At 45.7% G+C, this 25,000-nt stretch overlaps 1 protein-coding gene and 1 long non-coding RNA gene across 2 annotated transcripts in view; both read left to right on the plus strand.

Moving 5' to 3' along the window:
* The window catches only part of LOC129830714 (1-acylglycerol-3-phosphate O-acyltransferase ABHD5-like), a 20,397-nt gene extending 5,833 nt beyond the window's left edge, over nt 1-14,564 (plus strand). The window contains exons 4-7 of the mRNA XM_055893357.1: nt 88-242; nt 6,746-6,857; nt 7,027-7,207; nt 14,245-14,564. Of these exons, the coding sequence (XP_055749332.1) occupies nt 88-242; nt 6,746-6,857; nt 7,027-7,207; nt 14,245-14,385 (589 nt within the window). The 3' untranslated portion in view covers nt 14,386-14,564. The remainder of the gene's footprint in view (nt 1-87; nt 243-6,745; nt 6,858-7,026; nt 7,208-14,244) is intronic.
* Nucleotides 14,565-17,114: 2,550 nt separating this feature from the next.
* Nucleotides 17,115-19,646, plus strand: LOC129830715 (uncharacterized). The gene is made up of 2 exons (XR_008755626.1): nt 17,115-18,153; nt 19,284-19,646. It is a non-coding gene; the product is annotated as an uncharacterized LOC129830715 (long non-coding RNA).
* Nucleotides 19,647-25,000: the final 5,354 nt, after the last annotated feature.

The following is a 25,000-nucleotide window of genomic DNA, read 5'->3' on the forward strand; positions in this document are numbered from 1 at the left end:
AAAGGGGGAGGTGCTACTCTATGTTAGGAAGGTGTTCTTAATGTTTTGTACACTCAGTGTGTGTGTTCACACTGTGTGTGTTTACAGGGTAAAACACCTGATCCTGGTGGAGCCATGGGGGTTCCCGGCCCGCCCAGAGAGCATGGATCAGGAGAAGTCTATCCCTGTGTGGATCAGAGCCATGGGAGTCATCATGAGTCCCTTCAACCTCCTGGCTACACTAAGACTGGCTGGACCACTGGGTAAGATATAAACACTAAGACTAGACCACTGGGTAAGATATAAACACTAAGACTGGCTGGACCACTGGGTAAGATATAAACACTAAGACTGGCTGGACCACTGGGTAAGATATAAACACTAAGACTGGCTGGACCACTGGGTAAGATATAAACACTAAGACTGGACCACTGGGTAAGATATAAACACTAAGACTGGCTGGACCACTGGGTAAGATATAAACACTAAGACTGGCTGGACCACTGGGTAAGATATAAACACTAAGACTGGCTGGACCACTGGGTAAGATATAAACACTAAGACTAGACCACTGGGTAAGATATAAACACTAAGACTGGCTGGACCACTGGGTAAGATATAAACACTAAGACTGGCTGGACCACTGGGTAAGATATAAACACTAAGACTGGCTGGACCACTGGGTAAGATATAAACACTAAGACTGGACCACTGGGTAAGATATAAACACTAAGACTGGCTGGACCACTGGGTAAGATATAAACACTAAGACTGGCTGGACCACTGGGTAAGATATAAACACTAAGACTGGCTGGACCACTGGGTAAGATATAAACACTAAGACTGGCTGGACCACTGGGTAAGATATAAACACTAAGACTGGCTGGACCACTGGGTAAGATATAAACACTAAGACTGGCTGGACCACTGGGTAAGATATAAACACTAAGACTGACTGGACCACTGGGTAAGATATAAACACTAAGACTGGCTGGACCACTGGGTAAGATATAAACACTAAGACTGGACCACTGGGTAAGATATAAACACTAAGACTGGCTGGACCACTGGGTAAGATATAAACACTAAGACTGGCTGGACCACTGGGTAAGATATAAACACTAAGACTGGCTGGACCACTGGGTAAGATATAAACACTAAGACTGGCTGGACCACTGGGTAAGATATAAACACTAAGACTGGCTGGACCACTGGGTAAGATATAAACACTAAGACTGGCTGGACCACTGGGTAAGATATAAACACTAAGACTGGCTGGACCACTGGGTAAGATATAAACACTAAGACTGGCTGGACCACTGGGTAAGATATAAACACTAAGACTGGACCACTGGGTAAGATATAAACACTAAGACTGGCTGGACCACTGGGTAAGATATAAACACTAAGACTGGACCACTGGGTAAGATATAAACACTAAGACTGGACCACTGGGTAAGATATAAACACTAAGACTGGCTGGACCACTGGGTAAGATATAAACACTAAGACTGGCTGGACCACTGGGTAAGATATAAACACTAAGACTGGCTGGACCACTGGGTAAGATATAAACACTAAGACTGGCTGGACCACTAGGTAAGATATAAACACTAAGACTGGCTGGACCACTGGGTAAGATATAAACACTAAGACTGGCTGGACCACTGGGTAAGATATAAACACTAAGACTGGCTGGACCACTGGGTAAGATATAAACACTAAGACTGGACCACTGGGTAAGATATAAACACTAAGACTGGCTGGACCACTGGGTAAGATATAAACACTAAGACTGGACCACTGGGTAAGATATAAACACTAAGACTGGACCACTGGGTAAGATATAAACACTAAGACTGGCTGGACCACTGGGTAAGATATAAACACTAAGACTGGCTGGACCACTGGGTAAGATATAAACACTAAGACTGGCTGGACCACTGGGTAAGATGGTCCTTCGGAAAGTATTCAGACCCCTTGACTTTTTCCACATTTTGTTACGTTACAGTCTTATTCAAAAATATATATTTTTTTAATCCTCAGCAATCTAAGCACAATACCCCATAATGACAAAGCAAAAACAGTTTTTTAAAATATTTTTGCAAATGCATGAAAAAAATAAAAATAGAAATACCTTATTTACATAAGTATTCAGACTCTTTGCTATGAGACTCGAAATTGAGCTCAGGTGAATCCTGTTTCCATTGTTCATCCTTAGATTTACCTGTGGTAAATTCAACTGATTGGACATGATTTGGAAAGGCACACACCTGTCTATATAAGGTCCCAGAGTTGACAGTGCATGTCAGAGCAAAAACCAAGCCACGAGGTCGAAGGAATTGTCTGTAGAGCTCCGAGACAGGATTGTGTCGAGGCACAGATCTGGGGAAGGGTACCAAAAAATGTCTGCAGCATTGAAGGTCCCCAAGAACACAGTGGCCTCCATCATTCTTAAATGGAAGAAGTTTGGAACCACCAAGACTCTTCCTAGAGCTGGCCGCCTGGCCAAACTGCGCAATCGGGGGAGAAGGGCCTTGGTCAGGGAGGTGAACAAGAAACCGATGGTCACTCTGACAGAGCTCCAGGGTTCCTCTGTGGAGATGGGAGAACCTTCCAGAAGGACAACCATCTCTGCAGCACTCCACCAATCAGGCCTTTATGGTAGAATGGCCAGACGGAAGCCACTCCTCAGTAAAAAGCACATGACTGCCCACTTGGAGTTTACCAAAAGGCACCTAAAGGACTCTCAGACCATGAGGAAAAAGTGCCAGCATCATGCTGTGGGGATGTTTTTCAGCGTCAGCGACTGGAAGACTAGTCAGAATCTAGGGAAAGATGAACGGAACAAAGAACAGAGAGATCCTTGATGAAAACCTGCTCCAGAGCACTCAGGACCTCAGACTGGGGGCAAGGTTCACCTTCCAACAGGACAACGACCCTAAGCACCCAGCCAAGACAACGCAGGAGTGGCATCGGGACAAGTCTCTGAATGTCCTTGAGTGGCCCAGACAGAGCCCGGACTTGAACCTGATCGAACATCTCTGGAGAGACCTGAAAATAGTTGTGCAGCAACACTCCCCATCCACCCTGACAGAGCCTGAGAGGATCTGCAGAGAAGAATGGGAGAAACTCTCCAAATACAGGTGTTTTGCTATGTCATTATGGGGTATTGTGTGTAGATTGATGATGGAAAAAAACATTTAATCAATTTTAGAATAAGGCTGTAACGTAACAAAATGTGAAAAACGTCAAAGGGTCTGAATACTTTCCGAAAGCACTGTACATACTAAGACTGGCTGGACCACCGGGTACGATATATATACTAAGACTGGCTGGACCACCGGGTACGATATATATACTAAGACTGGCTGGACCACTGGGTACGATATATATACTTAAACTGGCTGGACCACCGGGTACGATATATATACTAAGACTGGCTGGACCACTGGGTATGATATATATACTAAGACTGGCTGGACCACCGGGTACGATATATATACTAAGACTGGCTGGACCACTGGGTACGATATATATACTAAGACTGGCTGGACCACCGGGTACGATATATATACTTAAACTGGCTGGACCACTGGGTACGATATATATACTTAAACTGGCTGGACCACCGGGTACGATATATATACTTAAACTGTCTGGACCACTGGGTACGATATATATACTTAAACTGGCTGGACCACCGGGTACGATATATATACTTAAACTGGCTGGACCACCGGGTACGATATATATACTTAAACTGGCTGGACCACCGGGTACGATATATATACTTAAACTGGCTGGACCACCGGGTACGATATATATACTAAGACTGGCTGGACCACCGGGTACGATATATATACTAAGACTGGCTGGACCACCGGGTACGATATATATACTAAGACTGGCTGGACCACTGGGTACGATATATATACTAAGACTGGCTGGACCACCGGGTACGATATATATACTTAAACTGGCTGGACCACCGGGTACGATATATATACTTAAACTAGCTGGACCACCGGGTACGATATATATACTTAAACTGGCTGGACCACCGGGTACGATATATATACTTAAACTGGCTGGACCACCGGGTACGATATATATACTTAAACTGGCTGGACCACCGGGTACGATATATATACTTAAACTGGCTGGACCACCGGGTACGATATATATACTTAAACTGGCTGGACCACCGGGTACGATATATATACTTAAACTGGCTGGACCACCGGGTACGATATATATACTTAAACTGGCTGGACCACTGGGTACGATATATATACTAAGACTGGCTGGACCACTGGGTACGATATATATACTAAGACTGGCTGGACCACTGGGTACGATATATATACTTAAACTGGCTGGACCACTGGGTACGATATATATACTAAGACTGGCTGGACCACCGGGTACGATATATATACTAAGACTGGCTGGACCACTGGGTACGATATATATACTAAGACTGGCTGGACCACCGGGTACGATATATATACTAAGACTGGCTGGACCACTGGGTACGATATATATACTAAAACTAGCTGGACCACTGGGTACGATATATATACTAAGACTGGCTGGACCACTGGGTACGATATATATACTAAGACTGGCTGGACCACCAGGTACGATATATATACTAAGACTGGCTGGACCACTGGGTACGATATATATACTTAAACTAGCTGGACCACTGGGTATGATACACAGCACCAGTCAAAAGTTGGACACACCCACTCATTCAAGGGTTTTTCTTTATTTTTACTATTTTCTACCATGTAGAATAATGCTGAAGACATCAAAACTATGAAATAGGTACATATAGACTCATGTAGTAATCAAAAAATTGTTAAACAAATCTAAATATATTGTATATTTTAGATTCTTCAAAGCCACCCTTTGCCTTGATGACTTCTTTGAACACTTGGCATTCTCTCAACCATCTTCACCTGGAATGCATTTCCAACAGTCTTGAAGGAGTTCCCACGTATGCTGAGCACTTGTTGGCTGCTTTTCCTTCACTCTGCAGTCCAACTCATCCCAAACCATTTCATTTGGGTTGAGGTCGAGTGATTGTGGAGGCCAGGCCATCTGACGCAGCACTCCATCACTCTCCTTCTTGGTCAAATAGCCCTTACATAGCCTGAAGGTGTGTTGGGTCATTGTCCTGTTGAAAAACAAATGATAGTCCCACTGAGCACAAACCAGATGGGATGGCGTATCACTGCAGAATGCTGTGGTAGCCATGCTGGTTAAGTGTGCCTTGAATTCTAAATAAATCACTGACAGTGTCACCAGCAAAGCATCCCCCACACCATCACACCTCCTCCTCCATGCTTCACGGTGAGAACCACACATGCGGAGATCATCCGTTCACCTACTCTGTGTCTCAGAAACACACGGCGAGTGGAACCAAAAATCTAAAATTTGGACTCATCAGACCAAAGGACAGATTTCCACCGGTCTAATGTTCGTTGCTCGTGTTTCTTGGCCCAAGCAAGTCTCTTCTTCTTATTGGTGTCCTTTATTAGTGGTTTCTTAGCAGTAATCGACCATGAACGACTGATTCACACTGTCTCCTCTGAACAGTTGAGGTTGAGATGTGTTTGTTACTTGAACTCTGTGAAGCATTTATTTGGGCTGCAATCTGAGGTGCAGTTAACTCTAATGAACTTATCCTCTGCAGCAGAGGTAACTCTGGGTCTTCCTTTCCTGTGGCGGTCCTCATGAGAACCAGTTTCATCATGGATACACTACAAGGCTGGTAACTCTAATGAACTTATCCTCTGCAGCAGAGGTAACTCTGGATCTTCCATTCCTGTGGCGGTCCTCATGAGAGCCACTTTCTTCATAGCTCTTGATGGCTTTTGTGACTGCACTTGAAGAAACATTCAAAGTTCTTGAAATTTTCCGGATTGGCTGACCTTCATGTCTTAAAGTAATGATGGACTGTCGTTTCTCTTTGCTTATTTGAGTTGTTCTTGTCAAAATATGGACTTGGTCTTTTACCAAATAGGGCTATCTTCTGTATACCACCCTTAACTTAACAACACAACGGATGGGCTCAAACGCGTTAAGAAGGAAAGAAAGTCCACAAATTAACTTTTAACAAGGCACACCTGTTAACTGAAATGCATTCCAGGTGACTACCCCATGAAGCTGGTTGAGAGAATACCAAGAGTGTGCAAAGCTGTCATCAAGGCAAAGTGTGGCTACTTTGAAGAACACACAAGTTGAAAGACTTGCAAGATGTTACAACATGAAAGGTGCTAATTCGTGGACTTTTCTCTCCCTTCCTCCCTCTCTCTCCATCCCTCCTCCCCCCTCTCCATTCCCCCTCCATCCCTCTCTACATTCCTCCTCCCTCCCCTCTCTCCATTCCTCCTCCCTCTCTCCATTCCTCCTCCCCCTCTCTCTCCATTCCTCCTACCTCTCTCTCTCCATTCCTCCTACCTCCCTCTCTCCATTCCTCCTCCCTCCCTCTCTCCATTCCTCCTCCCTCTCTCTCTCCATTCCTCTCTCCATTCCTCCTCCCCCCTCTCTCCATTCCTCCTCCCTCCCTCTCTCCATTCCGCTCTCCATTCCTCCTCCCCCCTCTCTCCATTCCTCCTCCCTCCCTCTCTCCATTCCGCTCTCCATTCCTCCTCCCCCCTCTCTCCATTCCTCCTCCCTCCCTCTCTCCATTCCGCTCTCCATTCCTCCTCCCCCCTCTCTCCATTCCTCCTCCCTCCCTCTCTTACTCTCTCAGGTCCTATGTTGGTCCAGACCATCAGGTCAGATTTTAAACAGAAGTACTCTTCAGTGTTTGATGACAACACTGTATCAGACTACATCTACCATCTCAATGCACAGACACCCAGGTAGGCACACACACACACACACACACACACACACACACACACACACACACACACACACACACACACACACACACACACACACACACACACACACACACACACACACACACACACACACACACACACACACACACACTCTCTCTCTCTAACACCCGTTCTCGCTCCATAGTGGTGAAGCAGCGTTTAAGAACATGACGGTACCATATGGCTGGGCTAAGAGACCGATGCTAGATCGTATCGTACAGATCCGACCCGACATTCCCATATCCATCATCTATGGATCCCGATCCAGCATCGACAGTGACTCGGGATACACTCTCCAGAAAACCAGACGAGATGTGGACATCATGGTGAGTTGATGATCCTTGTAGCAAGTTCTCTGAAAGTGTTATGAAATGGAAAGGTCAATCACAAAACAGGACGTACTGTCGTTTTCTGGGATGTCAAGTGTCCCTCTCCGTCTGTCTCTCTCTCCCACACCACCCTAGTTCTCTCTCTCTCCCACACCACCCTAGTTCTCTCTCTCTCTCTCCCACACCACCCTAGTTCTCTCTCTCTCCCACACCACCCTAGTTCTCTCTCTCTCTGTCCCACACCACCCTAGTTCTCTCTCTGTCCCACACCACCCTAGTTCCCTCTCTCTCCCACACCACCCTAGTTCTCTCTCTCTCTCCCACACCATCCTAGTTCTCTCTCTCTCCCACACCATCCTAGTTCTCTCTCTCTCCCACACCACCCTAGTTCTCTCTCTCTCTCTCCCTCTCTCCCACACCACCCTAGTTCTCTCTCTCTCCCACACCACCCTAGTTCTCTCTCCCTCCCACACCACCCTAGTTCTCTCTCCCTCCCACACCACCCTAGTTCTCTCTCCCTCCCACACCACCCTAGTTCTCTCTCTGTCCCACACCACCCTAGTTCTCTCTCTCTCCCACACCACCCTAGTTCTCTCTCTGTCCCACACCACCCTAGTTCTCTCTCTCTCTCTCTGTCCCACACCACCCTAGTTCTCTCTCTCTCTCCCACACCACCCTAGTTCTCTCTCTCTCTCTCTCTGTCCCACACCACCCTAGTTCTCTCTCTCTCTCTCCCACACCACCCCAGTTCTCTCTCTCTCTCCCACACCACCCTAGTCCTCTCTCTCTCTCTGTCCCACATCACCCTAGTTCTTTCTCTCTCTCCCACACCACCCTAGTTCTCTCTCTCTCTCCCACACCACCCTAGTTCTCTCTCTCTCCCACACCACCCTAGTTCTCTCTGTCCCACACCACCCTAGTTCTCTCTCTCTCTCCCACACCACCCTAGTTCTCTCTCTCTCCCACACCACCCTCGTTCTCTCTCTCTCTCCCACACCACCCTAGTTCCCTCTCTCTCTCCCACACCACCCTAGTTCTCTCTCTGTCCCACACCACCCTAGTTCTCTCTCTCTCTCCCACACCACCCTAGTTCTCTCTCTCTCTCTCTCTGTCCCACACCACCCTAGTTCTCTCTCTCTCTCTCTGTCCCACACCACCCTAGTTCTCTCTCTCTCCCACACCACCCTAGTTCTCTCTCTCTCTCCCACACCACCCTAGTTCCCTCTCTCTCCCACACCACCCTAGTTCTCTCTCTCTCTCCCACACCACCCTAGTTCTCTCTCTGTCCCACACCACCCTAGTTCCCTCTCTCTCCCACACCACCCCAGTTCTCTCTCTCTCTCCCACACCACCCTAGTTCTCTCTCTCTCCCACACCACCCTAGATCTCTCTCTATCTCTGTCCTAAACCACCCTAGTTCTCTCTCTCTCCCACACCACCCTACTTCTCTCTCTCTCCCACACTACCCTAGTTCCCTCTCTCTCCCACACCACCCTAGTTCTCTCTCTCTGTCCCACACCACCCTAGTTCTCTCTCTCTCCCACACCACCCTAGTTCTCTCTCTCTCTCCCACACCACCCTAGTTCTCTCCCTCTCCCACATCACCCTAGTTCTCTCTCTCTCCCACACCACCCTCATTCTCTCTCTCTCCCACACCACCCTCATTCTCTCTCTCTCTCCCACACCACCCTAGTTCTCTCTCTCTCCCACACCACCCTAGTTCTCTCTCTCTCCCACACCACCCTAGTTCTCTCTCTCTCTCCCACACCACCCTCGTTCTCTCTCTCTCCCACATCACCCTAGTTCTCTCTCTCTCCCACATCACCCTAGTTCTCTCTCTGTCCCACACCACCCTAGTTCTCTCTCTCTCCCACACCACCCTAGTTCTCTCTCTCTCTCCCACACCACCCTAGTTCTCTCCCTCTCCCACATCACCCTAGTTCTCTCTCTCTCCCACACCACCCTCGTTCTCTCTCTCTCCCACACCACCCTCATTCTCTCTCTCTCCCACACCACCCTAGTTCTCTCTCTCTCTCCCACACCACCCTAGTTCTCTCTCTCTCCCACACCACCCTAGTTCTCTCTCTCTCTCCCACACCACCCTCGTCCTCTCTCTCTCCCACATCACCCTAGTTCTCTCTCTCTCCCACATCACCCTAGTTCTCTCTCTGTCCCACACCACCCTAGTTCTTTCTCTCTCTCCCACACCACCCTAGTTCCCTCTCTCTCCCACACCACCCTAGTTCTCTCTCTCTCTCCCACACCACCCTAGTTCTCTCTCTCTCCCACACCACCCTAGTTCTCTCTCTCTCTGTCCTAAACCACCCTAGTTCTCTCTCTCTCTCTCCCACCACCCTAGTTCTCTCTCTCTCTCTGTCCTACACCACCCTAGTTCTCTCTCTCTCTCCCACACCACCCTAGTTCTCTCTCTATCTCCCACATCACCCTAGTTCTCTCTCTCTCTCTCCCACACCACCCTCGTTCTCTCTCTCTCCCACACCACCCTCGTGCTCTCTCTCTCTCCCACACCACCCTCGTTCTCTCTCTCTCTCCCACACCACCCTAGTTCTCTCTCTCTCTCTCCCACATCACCCTAGTTCTCTCTCTCTCCCACACCACCCTAGTTCTCTCTCTCTCTCTCCCACACCACCCTCGTTCTCTCTCTCTCCCACATCACCCTAGTTCTCTCTCTCTCTCTCCCACACCACCCTAGTTCTCTCTCAATTCAATTCAATTCAAGGGGCTTTATTGGCATGGGAAACATGTGTTAACATTGCCAAAGCAAGTGAGGTAGATATTATACAAAAGTGAAATAAACAATACAAATTAACAGTAAACATTACACATACAGAAGTTTCAAAACAATAAAGACATTACAAATGTTATATTATATATATACAGTGTTGTAACAATGCACAAATGGTTAAAGCACACAAGTTAAAATAAATAAGCATAAATATGGGTTGTATTTACAATGGTGTTTGTTCTTCACTGGTTGACCTTTTCTTGTGGCAACAGGTCACAAATCTTGCTGCTGTGATGGCACACTGTGGAATTTCTCCCAGTAGATATGGGAGTTTATCAAAATTGGATTTGTTTTCAAATTCTTTGTGGATCTGTGTAATCTGAGGGAAACATGTCTCTCTAATATGGTCATACATTGGGCAGGAGGTTAGGAAGTGCAGCTCAGTTTCCACCTCATTTTGTGGGCAGTGTGCACATAGCCTGTCTTCTCTTGAGAGCCATGTCTGCCTACGGCGGCCTTTCTCAATAGCAAGGCTATGCTCACTGAGTCTGTACATAGTCAAAGCTTTCCTTAAGTTTGGGTCAGTCACAGTGGTCAGGTATTCTGCCACTGTGTACTCTCTGTTTAGGGCCAAATAGCATTCTAGTTTGCTCTGTTTTTTTTGTTAATTCTTTCCAATGTGTCAAGTAATTATCTTTTTGTTTTCTCATGATTTGGTTGGGTCTAATTGTGCTGTTGTCCTGGGGCTCTGTGGGGTGTGTTTGTGTTTGTGAACAGAGCCCTAGGACCAGCTTGCTTAGGGGACTCTTCTCCAGGTTCATCTCTCTGTAGGTGATGGCTTTGTTATGGAAGGTTCGGGAATCGCTTCCTTTTAGGTGGTTGTAGAATTTAACGGCTCTTTTCTGGATTTTGATAATTAGTGGGTATCGGCCTAATTCTGCTCTGCATGCATTATTTGGTGTTCTACGTTGTACACGGAGGATATTTTTGCAGAATTCTGCATGCAGAGTCTCAATTTGGTGTTTGTCCCATTTTGTGAAATCTTGGTTGGTGAGCGGACCCCAGACCTCACAACCATAAAGGGCAATGGGCTCTATGACTGATTCAAGTATTTTTAGCCAGATCCTAATTGGTATGTTGAAATTTATGTTCCTTTTGATGGCATAGAAGGCCCTTCTTGCCTTGTCTCTCAGGTCGTTCACAGCTTTGTGGAAGTTACCTGTGGTGCTGATGTTTAGGCCGAGGTATGAATAGTTTTTTGTGTGCTCTAGGGCAGCGGTGTCTAGATGGAATTTGTGGTCCTGGTGACTGGACCTTTTTTGGAACACGATTATTTTGGTCTTACTGAGATTTATTGTCAGGGCCCAGGTCTGACAGAATCTGTGCAGAAGATCTAGGTGCTGCTGTAGGCCCTCCTTGGTTGGTGACAGAAGCACCAGATCATCAGCAAACAGTAGACATTTGACTTCGGATTCTAGTAGGGTGAGACCGGGTGCTGCAGACTGTTCTAGTGCCCGCGCCAATTCGTTGATATATATGTTGAAGATGGTGGGGCTTAAGGTGCATCCGTCTCACCCCACGGCTCTTTGGAAAATAATGTGTGTGGTTGTTTTTGCCAACTTTAACCGCACAAATGTACGAGTCTGCTGTTAATGATAATACAGAGGATTTCACCAAGGTTGCTGTTGACGCATATCCCACGGTAGTTATTGGGGTCAGATTTGTCTCTACTTTTGTGGATTGGGGTGATCAGTCCTTGGTTCCATCCATTTGGGAATGTTCCAGAGCTGAGGATGATGTTAAAGAGTTTAAGTATACCCAATTGGAATTTGTGGTCTGTATATTTTATCATTTAATTTAGGATACCATTAACCTGTTAGGCGGGCTGTCCCGATATCGGTACACTTATGACAACATCCAGCTCTATTGCAGGGCGCGAAATTCAAAATCTATTTTTTAAAAATATTTAACTTTCACACATTAACAAGTCCAATACCTCATTTGAAAGATAAACATCTTGTCAATCCAGCCAACATGTCCGATTTTTTAAATGTTTTACAGAGAAAACACCACATATATTTATGTTAGCTCACCACCAAATAAAAAAGTGGACAGACATGTAGCAGCAGCACAAGTATGATTCAAGTAGCATGCACAAGCCAACCTAACTAACCTAGAACCAACCTAAACAACCTAGAAAAAACTACCTCAGATGACAGTCCTATAACATGTTACACAATAAATCTATGTTTTGTTCATAAAATGTGCATATTTTAGCTATAAATCAGTTTTACATTACTGCTCCCATCATAGCTACATCATAGCTACAGTCTGAAATCGCACGGGAGTAGCCAGAGAAAATACAGACACCAACGTCAACTACTAATTACACCTCATAAAACATTTCAGAAAAACATATGGTGGATAGCTAATGAAAGACAAAGATCGTGTGAATAGAGCCAATATTTCCGATTTTTGAAGTGTTTTACAGCGAAAACACAATATATCGTTATATTAGCTTACAACATTAGCTAGCACACGGCAGCATTGATTCTAGTCAAACGCTAGCATAGCACAGTTCGACAGATATATTAAAAAGCATCCCAAATTGGGTCCTTATCTTTGTTGATCTTCCATCAGAATGTTGTAACGGGGTCCATTGTCCAGTACAGTCTTTAGTTGGGTTCCAGAACGAACTATTTCCCTCTTGGGTTAGCAAGCACAATGGCCGTGCGGCGCTAATCTCTCTTTCTTCAAAAAATTCTTCCAAAGCATCACGTCTAAAGTCCAGAATAAATTGCAATAATATAATTAAAGTATATTGAAAAAACATACTTTAGGATGATTTTGTGACATGTATCAAATAATATCGTAGCCAGAGGTCATATTCACCTTTAACGAGCGTATTCCAGGAGCCGAGTCCAGGTTCTACCTCGCGCCCAGAAAAAAAATTTAACTGCGCAGGTCTCACTAGAAGATGTTGTGTTCAGCCCCTGGAAGAGATATTCGACTGCTTTTTTCTCTCACTTCCGCATTGCACCCAGATGAAGGCGTGTGACGTGTTTCTACGGTCCTAAGTGACATGACCTTTTATAGACAAGGTCTTAAAGAGAGACATCGCATTTGGAAATCTCAATTCTGGATAGGAAATGGTCTGTAAAAATAGTTCTGTTCAACTTAGAGAAATAATTCAAACGTTTTTAGAAACTATAGACTGTTTTCTATCCAATAGTAGTAAATATATGCATATTGTAAGATCAAAAATTTCTTAAGAGGCCGTTTGAAAATGTGCGCATATTTTCCAGTTTTTTCATTATTCACCCTGCAGCCAGAAGAGGTTTTAACACCACAGGCCTTTTTGGGTTGGAGGGTTTGTATTTTGTCCTGTAGTTCATTCAATGTAGTTGGAGAATCCAGTGGGTTCTGGTAGTCTTTAATAGTTGATTCTAAGATTTGTATTTGATCATGTATATGTTTTTGCTGTTTGTTCTTTGTTATAGAGCCAAAAAGATTGGAGAAGTGGTTTATCCACACATCTCTGTTTTGGATAGATAACTCTTTGTGTTGTTGTTTGTTTAGTGTTTTCCAATTTTCCCAGAAGTGGTTGGATTCTATGGATTCATTAATTACATTGAGCTGATTTCTGACGTGCTGTTCCTTCTTTTTCCGTAGTGTATTTCTGTATTCTTTTAGTGATTCACAACAGTGAAGGCTCAAGTTTTCTGGGTCTCTCTGTGTTTTTGGTTGGACAGGTTCCTCCATTTCTTTCTTAGGTTTTTGTGTTTTTTAATTGAATTGAATTGATTCATCAAACCATTTGTCATTGTTGTTCATTTTCTACGGTTGTCTTGTTGAAATGTTTCGATTTTATAGGGAAGCTGAGAGGTCAAATATACTGTTAAGGGATTGAATTTGTTGTAAGCTAATTGTTTTCTGTTAGGTTTACACAACACTTTCCTTCCATCTATAGCGATCTCTTAATAGTATGCAGTTTGTTCTGCTTTGACGGTTGATTATTGCTCTTTCAATTCAATTCAAAGGGTTTTATTGACATGGGAAACATATGTTTATATTGCCAAAGCAAGTGAAATAGATAATAAACAAAAGTGAAATTAACAATTACAAATGAACAGTAAACATTACACTGACAAAAGTTTCAAAGGAATAGAGACATTTCAAATGTCAAATTATGGCTACGGTATGTACAGTGTTGTAACTATGTGCAAATTATTTATTTATTATTATTTAAAGTACAAAAGGGAAAATAAATATTTCTCTCTCTCTCCAGGTGATAAGGGGAGGAGGTCACTATGTATTTGCTGACCAGCCAGATGACTTCAATCAGAACATTCTTCACATCCTAGCCAGGCTGGACGGAGAGAAGGATGAGAGGAGGGAGAGAAGGATGAGAGGAGGGAGAGAAGGATGAGAGGTGGGAGAGGAGGGAGAGAAGGATGAGAAGAGGAAGAGAAGGACGAGAAGAGGGAGAGAAGGATGAGAGGAGGGAGAGAAGGATGAGAGGAGGGAGAGAAGGATGAGAGGAGGGAGAGGAGGGAGAGAAGGATGAGAGGAGGGAGAGGAGATGTAGAGGAGGGAGAGGAGGGTGAGAAGGATGAGAAGAGGAAGAGAAGGACGAGAAGAGGGAGAGAAGGATGAGAGGAGGGAGAGGATGAGAGGAGGGAGAGAAGGAGGAGAGGAGGGAGAGGAGGAGAGGAGGGAGAGCATGATGAGAGGAGGGAGAGAAGGATGAGAGGAGGGAGAGAAGGATGAGAGGACGGAGAGAAGGAGGAGAGGAGGGAGAGAAGGAAGAGAGGAGGGAGATAAGGATGAGAGGAGGGAGAGAAGGATGAGAGGAGGGAGAGAAGGATGAGAGGTGGGAGAGGAGGGAGAGAAGGATGAGAAGAGGAAGAGAAGGACGAGAAGAGGGAGAGAAGGATGAGAGGAGGGAGAGAAGGGAGAGAAGGAGGGAGAGAAGGGAGAGAAGGAGGGAGAGAAGGATGAGAGGAGGGAGAGAAGGATGAGAGGAGGGAGAGGAGGGAGAGAAGGAGTAGAGGAGGGAGAGAAGGATGAGAGGAGGGAGAGGAGGGAGAGAAGGAGTAGAGGGGGGAGAGAAGGAGTAGAGGAGGGAGAGAAGGATGAGAGGAGGGAGAGGAGGGAGAGAAGGATGAGAGGAGGGAGAGGAGATGTAGAGGAGGGAGAGGAGGGTGAGAAGGATGAGAAGAGGAAGAGAAGGACGAGAAGAGGGAGAGAAGGATGAGAGGAGGGAGAGGATGAGAGGAGGGAGAGAAGGAGGAGAGGAGGGAGAGGAGGAGAGGAGGGCGAGCATGATGAGAGGAGGGAGAGAAGGATGAGAGGATGGAGAGAAGGATGAGAGGACGGAGAGAAGGAGGAGAGGAGGGAGAGAAGGAAGAGAGGAGGGAGAGAAGGAAGAGAGGAGGGAGATAAGGAGGAGAGGAGAGAAGGATGAGAGGAGGGAGAGAAGGATGAGAGGTGGGAGAGGAGGGAGAGAAGGATGAGAAGAGGGAGAGAAGGACGAGAAGAGGGAGAGAAGGATGAGAGGAGGGAGAGAAGGGAGAGAAGGAGGGAGAGAAGGATGAGAGGAGGGAGAGAAGGATGAGAGGAGGGAGAGGAGGGAGATAAGGAGGAGAGGAGGGAGAGAAGGATGAGAGGAGTAGAGGAGGGAGAGAAGGAGTAGAGGAGGGAGAGAAGGATGAGAGGAGGGAGAGGAGGGAGAGAAGGAGTAGAGGGGGGAGAGAAGGAGTAGAGGAGGGAGAGAAGGATGAGAGGAGGGAGAGGAGGGAGAGAAGGAGTAGAGGGGGGAGAGAAGTATGAGAGGAGGGAGAGGAGAGAGAGAAGGATGAGAGGAGGGAGGAGAGGGAGAAGGATGAGAGGAGGGAGAGGAGGGAGAGAAGGAGGAGAGGAGGGAGGAGAGGGAGAAGGATGAGAGGAGGGAGGAGAGGGAGCTAAGGAGGAGAGGAGGGAGAGAAGGATGAGAGGAGTAGAGGAGGGAGAGAAGGAGTAGAGGAGGGAGAGAAGGATGAGAGGAGGGAGAGGAGGGAGAGAAGGAGTAGAGGGGGGAGAGGAGGATGAGAGGAGGGAGAGGAGAGAGAGAAGGATGAGAGGAGGGAGGAGAGGGAGAAGGATGAGAGGAGGGAGAGGAGGGAGAGAAGGAGGAGAGGAGGGAGGAGAGGGAGAAGGATGAGAGGAGGGAGGAGAGGGAGAAGATGAGTAGGGAGAGGAGGGAGAGAAGGATGAGAGAAGGGAGAGGAGGGAGAGAAGGAGGAGAGGAGGAATATAAGGATGAGAGGATGGAGAGGAGGGAGAGAAGGAGGAGAGGAGGAAGAGAAGGAGGAGAGAAGGAGGAGAGGAGGAAGAGAAGGAGGAGAGGAGGGAGAAGAGGGTGCTAAAGATGAGTTGTGTGGATAAGAAGGAAGAGAGAGGAGGGAAATGAAGAAGAGGAGGAGGGGAAGGAGGAGATTGTGTTGTGAGTAAAGAGGGATAGGAGATGGACAGAAGAGACAGAATGAGTAGAGGGAGAAGCAGAGAAGGGGGTGGGGAGAGAGGCAGAGAATGAGGAGGGGAGAGAGGCAGAGAAGGAGGTAGGGAGAGAGGCAGAAGAAGGGAGGAGGGGAGAGAGGCAGAGAAGGAGGTAGGGAGAGAGGCAGAAGAAGGGAGGAGGGGAGAGAGGCAGAGAAGGAGGTGGGGAGAGGCAGAGAAGGAGGAGAGGAGAGAGGCAGAGAAGGGGGAGAGGAGAGAGGCAGAGAAGGGGAGGGGAGAGAGGCAGGGGAGGAGGTAGGGAGAGAGGCAGAGAAGGGAGGAGGGGAGAGAGACAGAGAAGGAGGTGGGGAGAGGCAGAGAAGGGGGAGGGGAGAGAGGCAGAGAAGGGGGAGAGGAGAGAGGCAGAGAAGGGGAGGGGAGAGAGGCAGGGGAGGAGGTAGGGAGAGAGGCAGAGAAGGGGAGGGGAGAGAGACAGAGAAGGAGGTAGGGAGAGAGGCAGAAGAAGGGAGGAGGGGAGAGAGGCAGAGAAGGAGGTAGGGAGAGAGGCAGAGAAGGGGGAGAGGAGAGAGGCAGAGAAGGGGAGGGGAGAGAGACAGAGAAGGAGGTATGGAGAGAGGCAGAGAAGGGGGAGAGGAGAGAGGCAGAGAAGGGGAGGGGAGAGAGACAGAGAAGGAGGTATGGAGAGAGGCAGAAGAAGGGAGGAGGGGAGAGAGGCAGAGAAGGAGGTAGGGAGAGAGGCAGAGAAGTGGGAGGGGAGAGAGGCAGATAAGGGGGAGCTGAGAGAGGCAGAGAAGGGGGAGGGGAGAGAGGCAGAGAAGGAGGTGGGGAGAGGCAGAGAAGGGGGAGGGGAGAGAGGAGAGGGGTAGAGAAGGAGGAAGGGAGAGAGGTAGAGAAGGAGGAGGGGAGAGAGGTAGAGAAGGAGGAGGGGAGAGAGGAGAGAGGTAGAGAATGAGGAGGGGAGAGAGGAGAGAGGCAGAGAATGTGGAGGGGAGAGAGGTAGAGAAGGAGAAGGGGAGAGAGGAGAGAGGCAGAGAATGTGGAGGGGAGAGAGGTAGAGAAGGAGGAGGGGAGAGAGGAGAGGGGTAGAGAAGGAGGAAGGGAGAGAGGTAGAGAAGGAGGAGGGGAGAGAGGTAGAGAAGGAGGAGCTGAGAGAGGAGAGAGGTAGAGAATGAGGAGGGGAGAGAGGTAGAGAAGGAGGAGGGGAGAGAGGAGAGAGGCAGAGAAGGGGGAAGGGAGAGAGGAGAGAGGCAGAGAAGGGGGAGGGAAGATAGGCAGATGTAGGATGGTTAGATAATGATCTAGGGCTAACCACTGTTGTGGATATCATTTTTGTGAAGACATTTTTAAATGTATTTTCTGCAGTTCTTGTTTTATTTTCTTAAAGAAAGAATAATGAACATGGATTTAGTTTAGTTTTTTGACTAATGGACATAGTACCAAGTCTCAAAGCTGCTACCAGTAGGCTAACAGCTCATGTTCACGTTCACAGAGTACCGGCAAGCAAAGCTACAGGAATAAAGATTTGAAGACATTTACATGGTAACCAAAGGAGAAACTTGTTTTCTGTGGTGAACTGGTACAAAGTTGACTGGGATTTTTCTTTCTTACTTTCAGGGGTATAGTGCTGCCAGAGCTCAGAGGAGCTCCGTCACTTAAAACATTTTGGACCTGGTTGAAACTATTGACTTATTTTGAGCTGGTAAAACTATTTTTGTAAAATATATTCTGATAAATTCTAAATCAATTATATTTAATTACCACTAAAACTCCATGAAAAACGACAGAATGACAAAACAAATCAATATGTAGAGCAACCTAAGGGTAGGTCAATGGGGTAGGTCAATGGGGTAGGTCAATGGGGTAGGTCAATGAGGTAGGTCAATGAGGTAGGTCAATGGGGTAGAACAATGGAGTAGGTCAATGAGGTAGGTCAATGAGGTAGGTCAATGGGGTAGGTCAATGGGGTAGGTCAATGAGGTAGGTAAATGAGGTAGGTCAATGGGGTAGGTCAATGGGGTAGGTCAATGGGGTAGGTCAATGGGGTAGGTCAATGAGGTAGGACAATGAGGTAGGACAATGGGGTAGGACAATGGGGTAGGTCAATGAGGTAGGTAAATGAGGTAGGTAAATGAGGTAGGTCAATGGGGTAGAACAATGGGGTAGGTCAATGGGGTAGGACAATGGGGTAGAACAATGGGGTAGGTCAATGGGGTAGGTCATTGGGGTAGGTCAATGGGGTAGGTCAATGGGGTAGGTCAATGGGGTAGGTCAATGGGGTAGGTCAACGGGGTAGGTCATTGGGGTAGGACAATGGGGTAGGTCAATGGGGTAGGTCAATGGGGTAGGTCAATGGGGTAGGTCAATGGGGTAAGACAATGGGGTAGGTAAATGGGGTAGGTCAATGAGGTAGGTCAAAGAGGTAGGTCAACGGGGTAGAGCAAAGGGGTAGGTCAATGGGGTAGATCAATGGGGTAGGTCAATGAGGTAGGACATTGGGGTAGGTCAATGGGGTAGGACAATGGGGTAGGTCAATGGGGTAGGTCAATGAGGTAGGTCAATGGGGTAGGTCAATGGGGTAGGACAATGGGGTAGGTCAATGAGGTAGGTCAATGGGGTAGGTCAATGGGGTTTTCTTTGTCTTCTCTCTGGTGGTGATGAGAATGATGAAGAACCATAGGTTACACGTGTGCACTGCGGAGACCCATCGGAGGCTTGACCACTTTAGCCAATCAGAAAGTTGAAAAAAATTATCAAAACTCAACGTGTGTGTCTGCCTTGATGTTCATAAAACTCCACGGCCCCCCCCCCCCCCCCCCCCCTCCCCCTCAGTGGAATCCAGAACGACATGTGGCCATTTGGTTACGGCGACACCATTCTGCCGAGGACACCCAAACCAGAACGGCCACCGCAGAGCCCAAGGAGCCTGGCCCTCTCTGCAAGTTACTGTCTGCCTGCTTGGGACATTTAGCCTACAATGGCTATTGGTTGAGACACTGCTCTAGCTTGGTATGTCAGGGTGGCCAATGGGAAGGTAATAATGCCTTTAAGTTATAGTTTATAGTTTATTGAGATGCTTAATACAACCACAAGCAAAGGCTGTTTTTCCTGCGGTAGTAATGATTTATGCTCACTTGGTGGTCAATTGATTTGATAGCGTGTTTAATCTATGCAAATAAATTCTATGAATTGATAGTTCCCCTCTCTTTTATTCTGTAATAGGGTACATTGTAGGGGTACATTGTAGGGGTACATTGTAGGGGTACATTGTAGGGGTACATTGTAGGGGTACATTGTAGGGGTACATTGTAGCCATGTTGTAACGGTCGTTCTCCTCCTCGTCAGAGGAGGAGCAAGGATCGGACCCAATATGCAGCGAGGTATGAAGACATAATGATTTATTTAAAGAAAAACGAACACGAAGCACACTTGATGAATGACAAAACAACAAAATAACGTAAACAGACCAGAACTTGAGAACATATAACAATGAACGCACGAACAGGAAAGAACGAAATGAAACGAAACGAAACAGTACCGTGTGGTGCAACAAACACAGACACAGCAACAATCACCCACATACAAACAGTGTGAACAGCCTACCTTAATATGGTTCTCAATCAGAGGAAACGTAAAACACCTGCCCCTGATTGAGAACCATATCAGGCTAATTGAAAAGAACCCAACATAGAAACACATAATATAGAATGCCCACCCAGCTCACGTCCTGACCAACTAAACAAAGACAAAACAAAGGAAATAAGGTCAGGAACGTGACACATGTGTTCAAAGCTAATCAAATCAAAGTTGATTTATGATACAATGTGTAGGCGACACAAATACAATGAAATGCCTACTCGCAATTAAGCTCTCTTCGCGCACAGTGCAATGATATTAAGCTATATGTATGTGTATTTACATTAGGCTGTAGCCTACAAATAGCTAGACCACGTATTGGTCAGCCTATTAGGATATACTGCAAATTATAGTTGTTTATTCCTGAACTGGCCGAATGGTTCAACTTTCTTTAACATCATTGCGTGATCCTGGCGTTGTCCTTTCAGCACCACGAAGGCCTCTCCAATCGCTTAAAAGTATTTTTTTATTACAAATAGAAGATTATCGCTTCTCACCATGGTGCTGGTTAAGTAACGTTAGATCAAAGCTGAATCAATGTCTTGCAAGATCACATAATGATGAATTATTATTTTACATAACATAGAACTATAACACCATAGCATGGGAGGCCTATAACATAGAACTATAACACCATAGCATGGGAGGCCTATAACATAGAACTATAACACCATAGCATGGTAGGCCTATAACATAGAACTATAACACCATAGCATGGGAGGCCTATAACATAGAACTATAACACCATAGCATGGGAGGCCTATAACATAGAACTATAACATCATAGCATGGTAGGCCTATACCATAGAACTATAACACCATAGCATGGTAGGCCTATAACATAGAACTATAACACCGTAGCATGGGAGGCCTATAACATAGAACTATAACACCATAGCGTGGTAGGCCTATAACATAGAACTATAACACCATAGCATGGTAGGCCTATAACATAGAACTATAACACCATAGCATGGGAGGCCTATAACATAGAACTATAACACCATAGCATGGTAGGCCTATAACATAGAACTATAACACCATAGCATGGGAGGCCTATAACATAGAACTATAACACCATAGCATGGGAGGCCTATAACATAGAACTATAACATCATAGCATGGTAGGCCTATACCATAGAACTATAACACCATAGCATGGTAGGCCTATAACATAGAACTATAACACCGTAGCATGGGAGGCCTATAACATAGAACTATAACACCATAGCGTGGTAGGCCTATAACATAGAACTATAACACCATAGCATGGGAGGCCTATAACATAGAACTATAACACCATAGCATGGTAGGCCTATAACATAGAACTATAACACCACTGTTCCACCAAAAACACCACCGCATTTCTAATGACATTTTAGGATAATTAGCTGAAGCTGAACAGTCAAAAAGGAAATCTCATGCGCCAAAACCACAACAGAGCGCACCCCTCAGGCAGGAAGTATTCTCTGATTGAAACAAAATGCAAGAAAGGCTAATATTCTGACACCATCTGCTCTGATTCACTCACAAAACAGGGATTCAAAAATATATAAATGCCTATTCCCATGAAACTGATTGATATCAATCAAATGATTGTCATGGAGATGCAGTTTGGCTGTTTCACTGGTGAAACGTAAAGAATTATCATTCGCGATTGACATTGATGATGGCCTATTTTGAAATTGGGTAGCCTATGACTAACTTGGTGTTTAAACAGGTTAACATACCCCACCAACATTAGACAACTAGACAGAAAGCCCTTCAATTGCTGAAATAAGTCCATAAAATCAATGATAAGAGAATTGTCAGATGAACTGATTCCTGACACGGACAGGAAGTATCAGGAAGATCAGAGTGCCTCGAACCAAGAGGTTGTGAGTTCAAATCCCAGGTTAGAACATGTGGAATAATAATTACTGTATAAAAGAACATGAACAATATATTTGACAAACTCTAGTTTGCATATTCTTGATACCATTTGAAAGGAAACACTTTGAAGTTTGTGGAAATGTGAAATGAACGTAGGAGAATATAACAGATTAGATCTGGTACAAGAAAATACAAACAAAAAATAGCCCAAATGTGCCTAATTGGTTTATTAATAAGGATCGGCATTCCGTCAACAGGACAGTGGTAAATCATGCAGCACGTTATATCAAGATCGCAGAGAGCACCTCCTCCCAGCTGCCCACTGCACCGAGGCTAGGAAACTCTGTCACCACCAATAAATTTCAAAAAGCATTTTTATACGGGCGGCATGCTTTCCACCTGGCTACCCCTATCCCGGCCAACAGCTTTGCACCCCCTGCAGCAACCTGCCCAAGCCACCCCCCGCTTCTCCTTCACCCAAATCCAGATAGCTGATGTTCTGAAAGAGCTGTAAAATCTGGGCCCCTATAAATCAGCTGGGCTAGACAATCTGGGCCCTCTCTTTCTAAAATTATCTTCCGCAGTTGTTCCAACCCCTATCTGGTTAAATAAAGGTTAAATAAAAAACTAAAAAATATTACTAGCCTGTTCAACCTTTCTTTCGTATCGTCTGAGATTCCCAAAGATTGGAAAGCTGCCGCAATCATCCCCCTCTTCAAAAGGGGTGAGACACTCTAGACCCAAACTGCTACAGACCTATATCTATCCTACCCTTCCTTTCTAAGGTCTTCGAAAACCAAGTTAACAAACAGATTACCGACCATTTCGAATCCCATCGTACCTTCTCCGCTATGCAATCTGGTTTCAGAGCTGGTCATGGGTGCACCTCAGCCACACTCAAGGTCCTAAACGATATCATAACCGCCATCGATAAGAGACATTACTGTGCAGCGCTATTCATTGAACCTGGCCAAGGCTTTCGACTCTGTCAATCACCACATTCTTATCGGCAGACTCAACAGCCTTGGTATCTCAAATGATTTCCTCGCCTGGTTCACCAACTACTTCTCTGATAGTTCAGTGTGTCAAATCGGAGGGCTTGTTGTCCGGACCTCTGGCAGTCTAAATGGGGGTGCCACAGGGTTCAATTCTCGGGTCGACTCTTTTCTCTGTATATATCAATGATGTCGCTCTTGCTGCTGGTGATTCTCTGATCCATCTCTACGCAGACGACACCATTCTGTATTAGAGGTCGACCGATTAATCGGAATGGCCGATTAATTCGGGCTGATTTCAAGTTTTCATAACAATCGGAATCGGTATTTTTGGACACCGATTTGACTTTTTTTTTTTTTACACCTTTATTTAACTAGGCAAGTCAGTTAAGAACACATTCTTATTTTCAATGACGGCCTAGGAACGGTGGGTTAACTGACTTGTTCAGGGGCAGAACGACAGATTTTTACCTTGTCAGCTCGGGGATTCAATCTTGCAACCTTACGGTTAACTAATCCAACGCTCTAATCACCAGCCTTACATTGCACTCCACGAGCAGCCTGCCTGTGATGCGAATGCAGTAAGAATCCAAGGTAAGTTGCTAGCTAGCATTACACTTATCTTATAAAAAACAATCAATCAATCATAATCACTAGTTAACTACACATGGTTGATGATATTACTAGTTTATCTAGCGTGTCCTGCTTTGCATATAATCGATGCGGTGCGTATTCGCAAAAAAGGACTGTCGTTGCTCCAACGTGTACCTAACCATAAACATCAATGCCTTTCTTAAAATCAATACACATGTATATATTTTTTAAACCTGCATATTTAGTTAATATTGCCTGCTAACATGAATTTCTTTTAACTAGCGAAATTGTGTCACTTCTCTTGCAACAGAGTCAGGGTATATGCAGCAGTTTGGGCCGCCTGGCTCGTTGCGAACTGTGTGAAGTCTATTTCTTCCTAACAAAGACAGCCAACTTCGCCAAACGGGGAATGATTTAACAAAAGCGCATTTGCGAAAAAAGCACAATCGTTGCACGACTGTACCTAACTATAAACATCAATGCCTTTCTTAAAATCAATACACAGAAGTATATATTTTTAAACCTGCATATTTAGCTAAAAGAAATCCAGGTTAGCAGGCAATATTAACCAGGTGAAATTGTGTCACTTCTCTTGTGTTCATTGCACGCAGAGTCAGGGTATATGCAACAGTTTGGGCCGCCTGGCTCGTTGCGAACTAATTTGCCAGAATTTTACGTAATTATGTATTATGACATAACGTTGAAGGTTGTGCAATATAACAGGAATATTTAGACTTATGGATAAATTGTAATTATTTCGCCACTATGTGTAACGGCTGGTGCTCTCCTCATCCTTGGATGAGGTGAGGAGAGAAGGATCTTCAGACCAAAACGCAGCATTTGGGAAATAAGCCATCTTTATTATGAATACGATGGCAACACGAAACGAAACAAAACACTTTCAAAACTACAAAACAAGAAAACGACGTTGACGAAACCTGAACATAAACTTACATAACTAAACATAAACTTACGTACAGGAAACAGACGACATCGAAACGAAACGAAACAAACAAACGCTACAGTCCCGTGTGGCACGAACATGCATACTGACACAGGAGACAATCACCCACAACGAACACTGTGACAACGCCTACCTAAATATGACTCTTAATTAGAGGAACGCCAAACACCTGCCTCTAATTAAGAGCCATACCAGGTAACCCAAAACCAACACAGAAACAGAAAACATAGAATGCCCACCCAACCTCACGTCCTGACCAACTAACACACATAACAACTAACATAAATAGGTCAGGAACGTGACACTATGGCCTATTTATTGCCTTACCTCCCTAATCTTACTACATTTGCACACACTGTACATAGATTTTTCTATTGTGTTATTGACTGTATGTTTGTCTAACCCATGTGTAACTCTGTGTTGTTGTTTTTGTCACACTGCTTTGCTTTATCTTGGCCAGGTCGCAGTTGTAAATGAGAACTTGTTCT

The sequence above is a fragment of the Salvelinus fontinalis genome, chromosome 32 (genome assembly GCF_029448725.1).
Source record: "Salvelinus fontinalis isolate EN_2023a chromosome 32, ASM2944872v1, whole genome shotgun sequence".
Lineage (NCBI taxonomy): Eukaryota > Metazoa > Chordata > Actinopteri > Salmoniformes > Salmonidae > Salvelinus > Salvelinus fontinalis.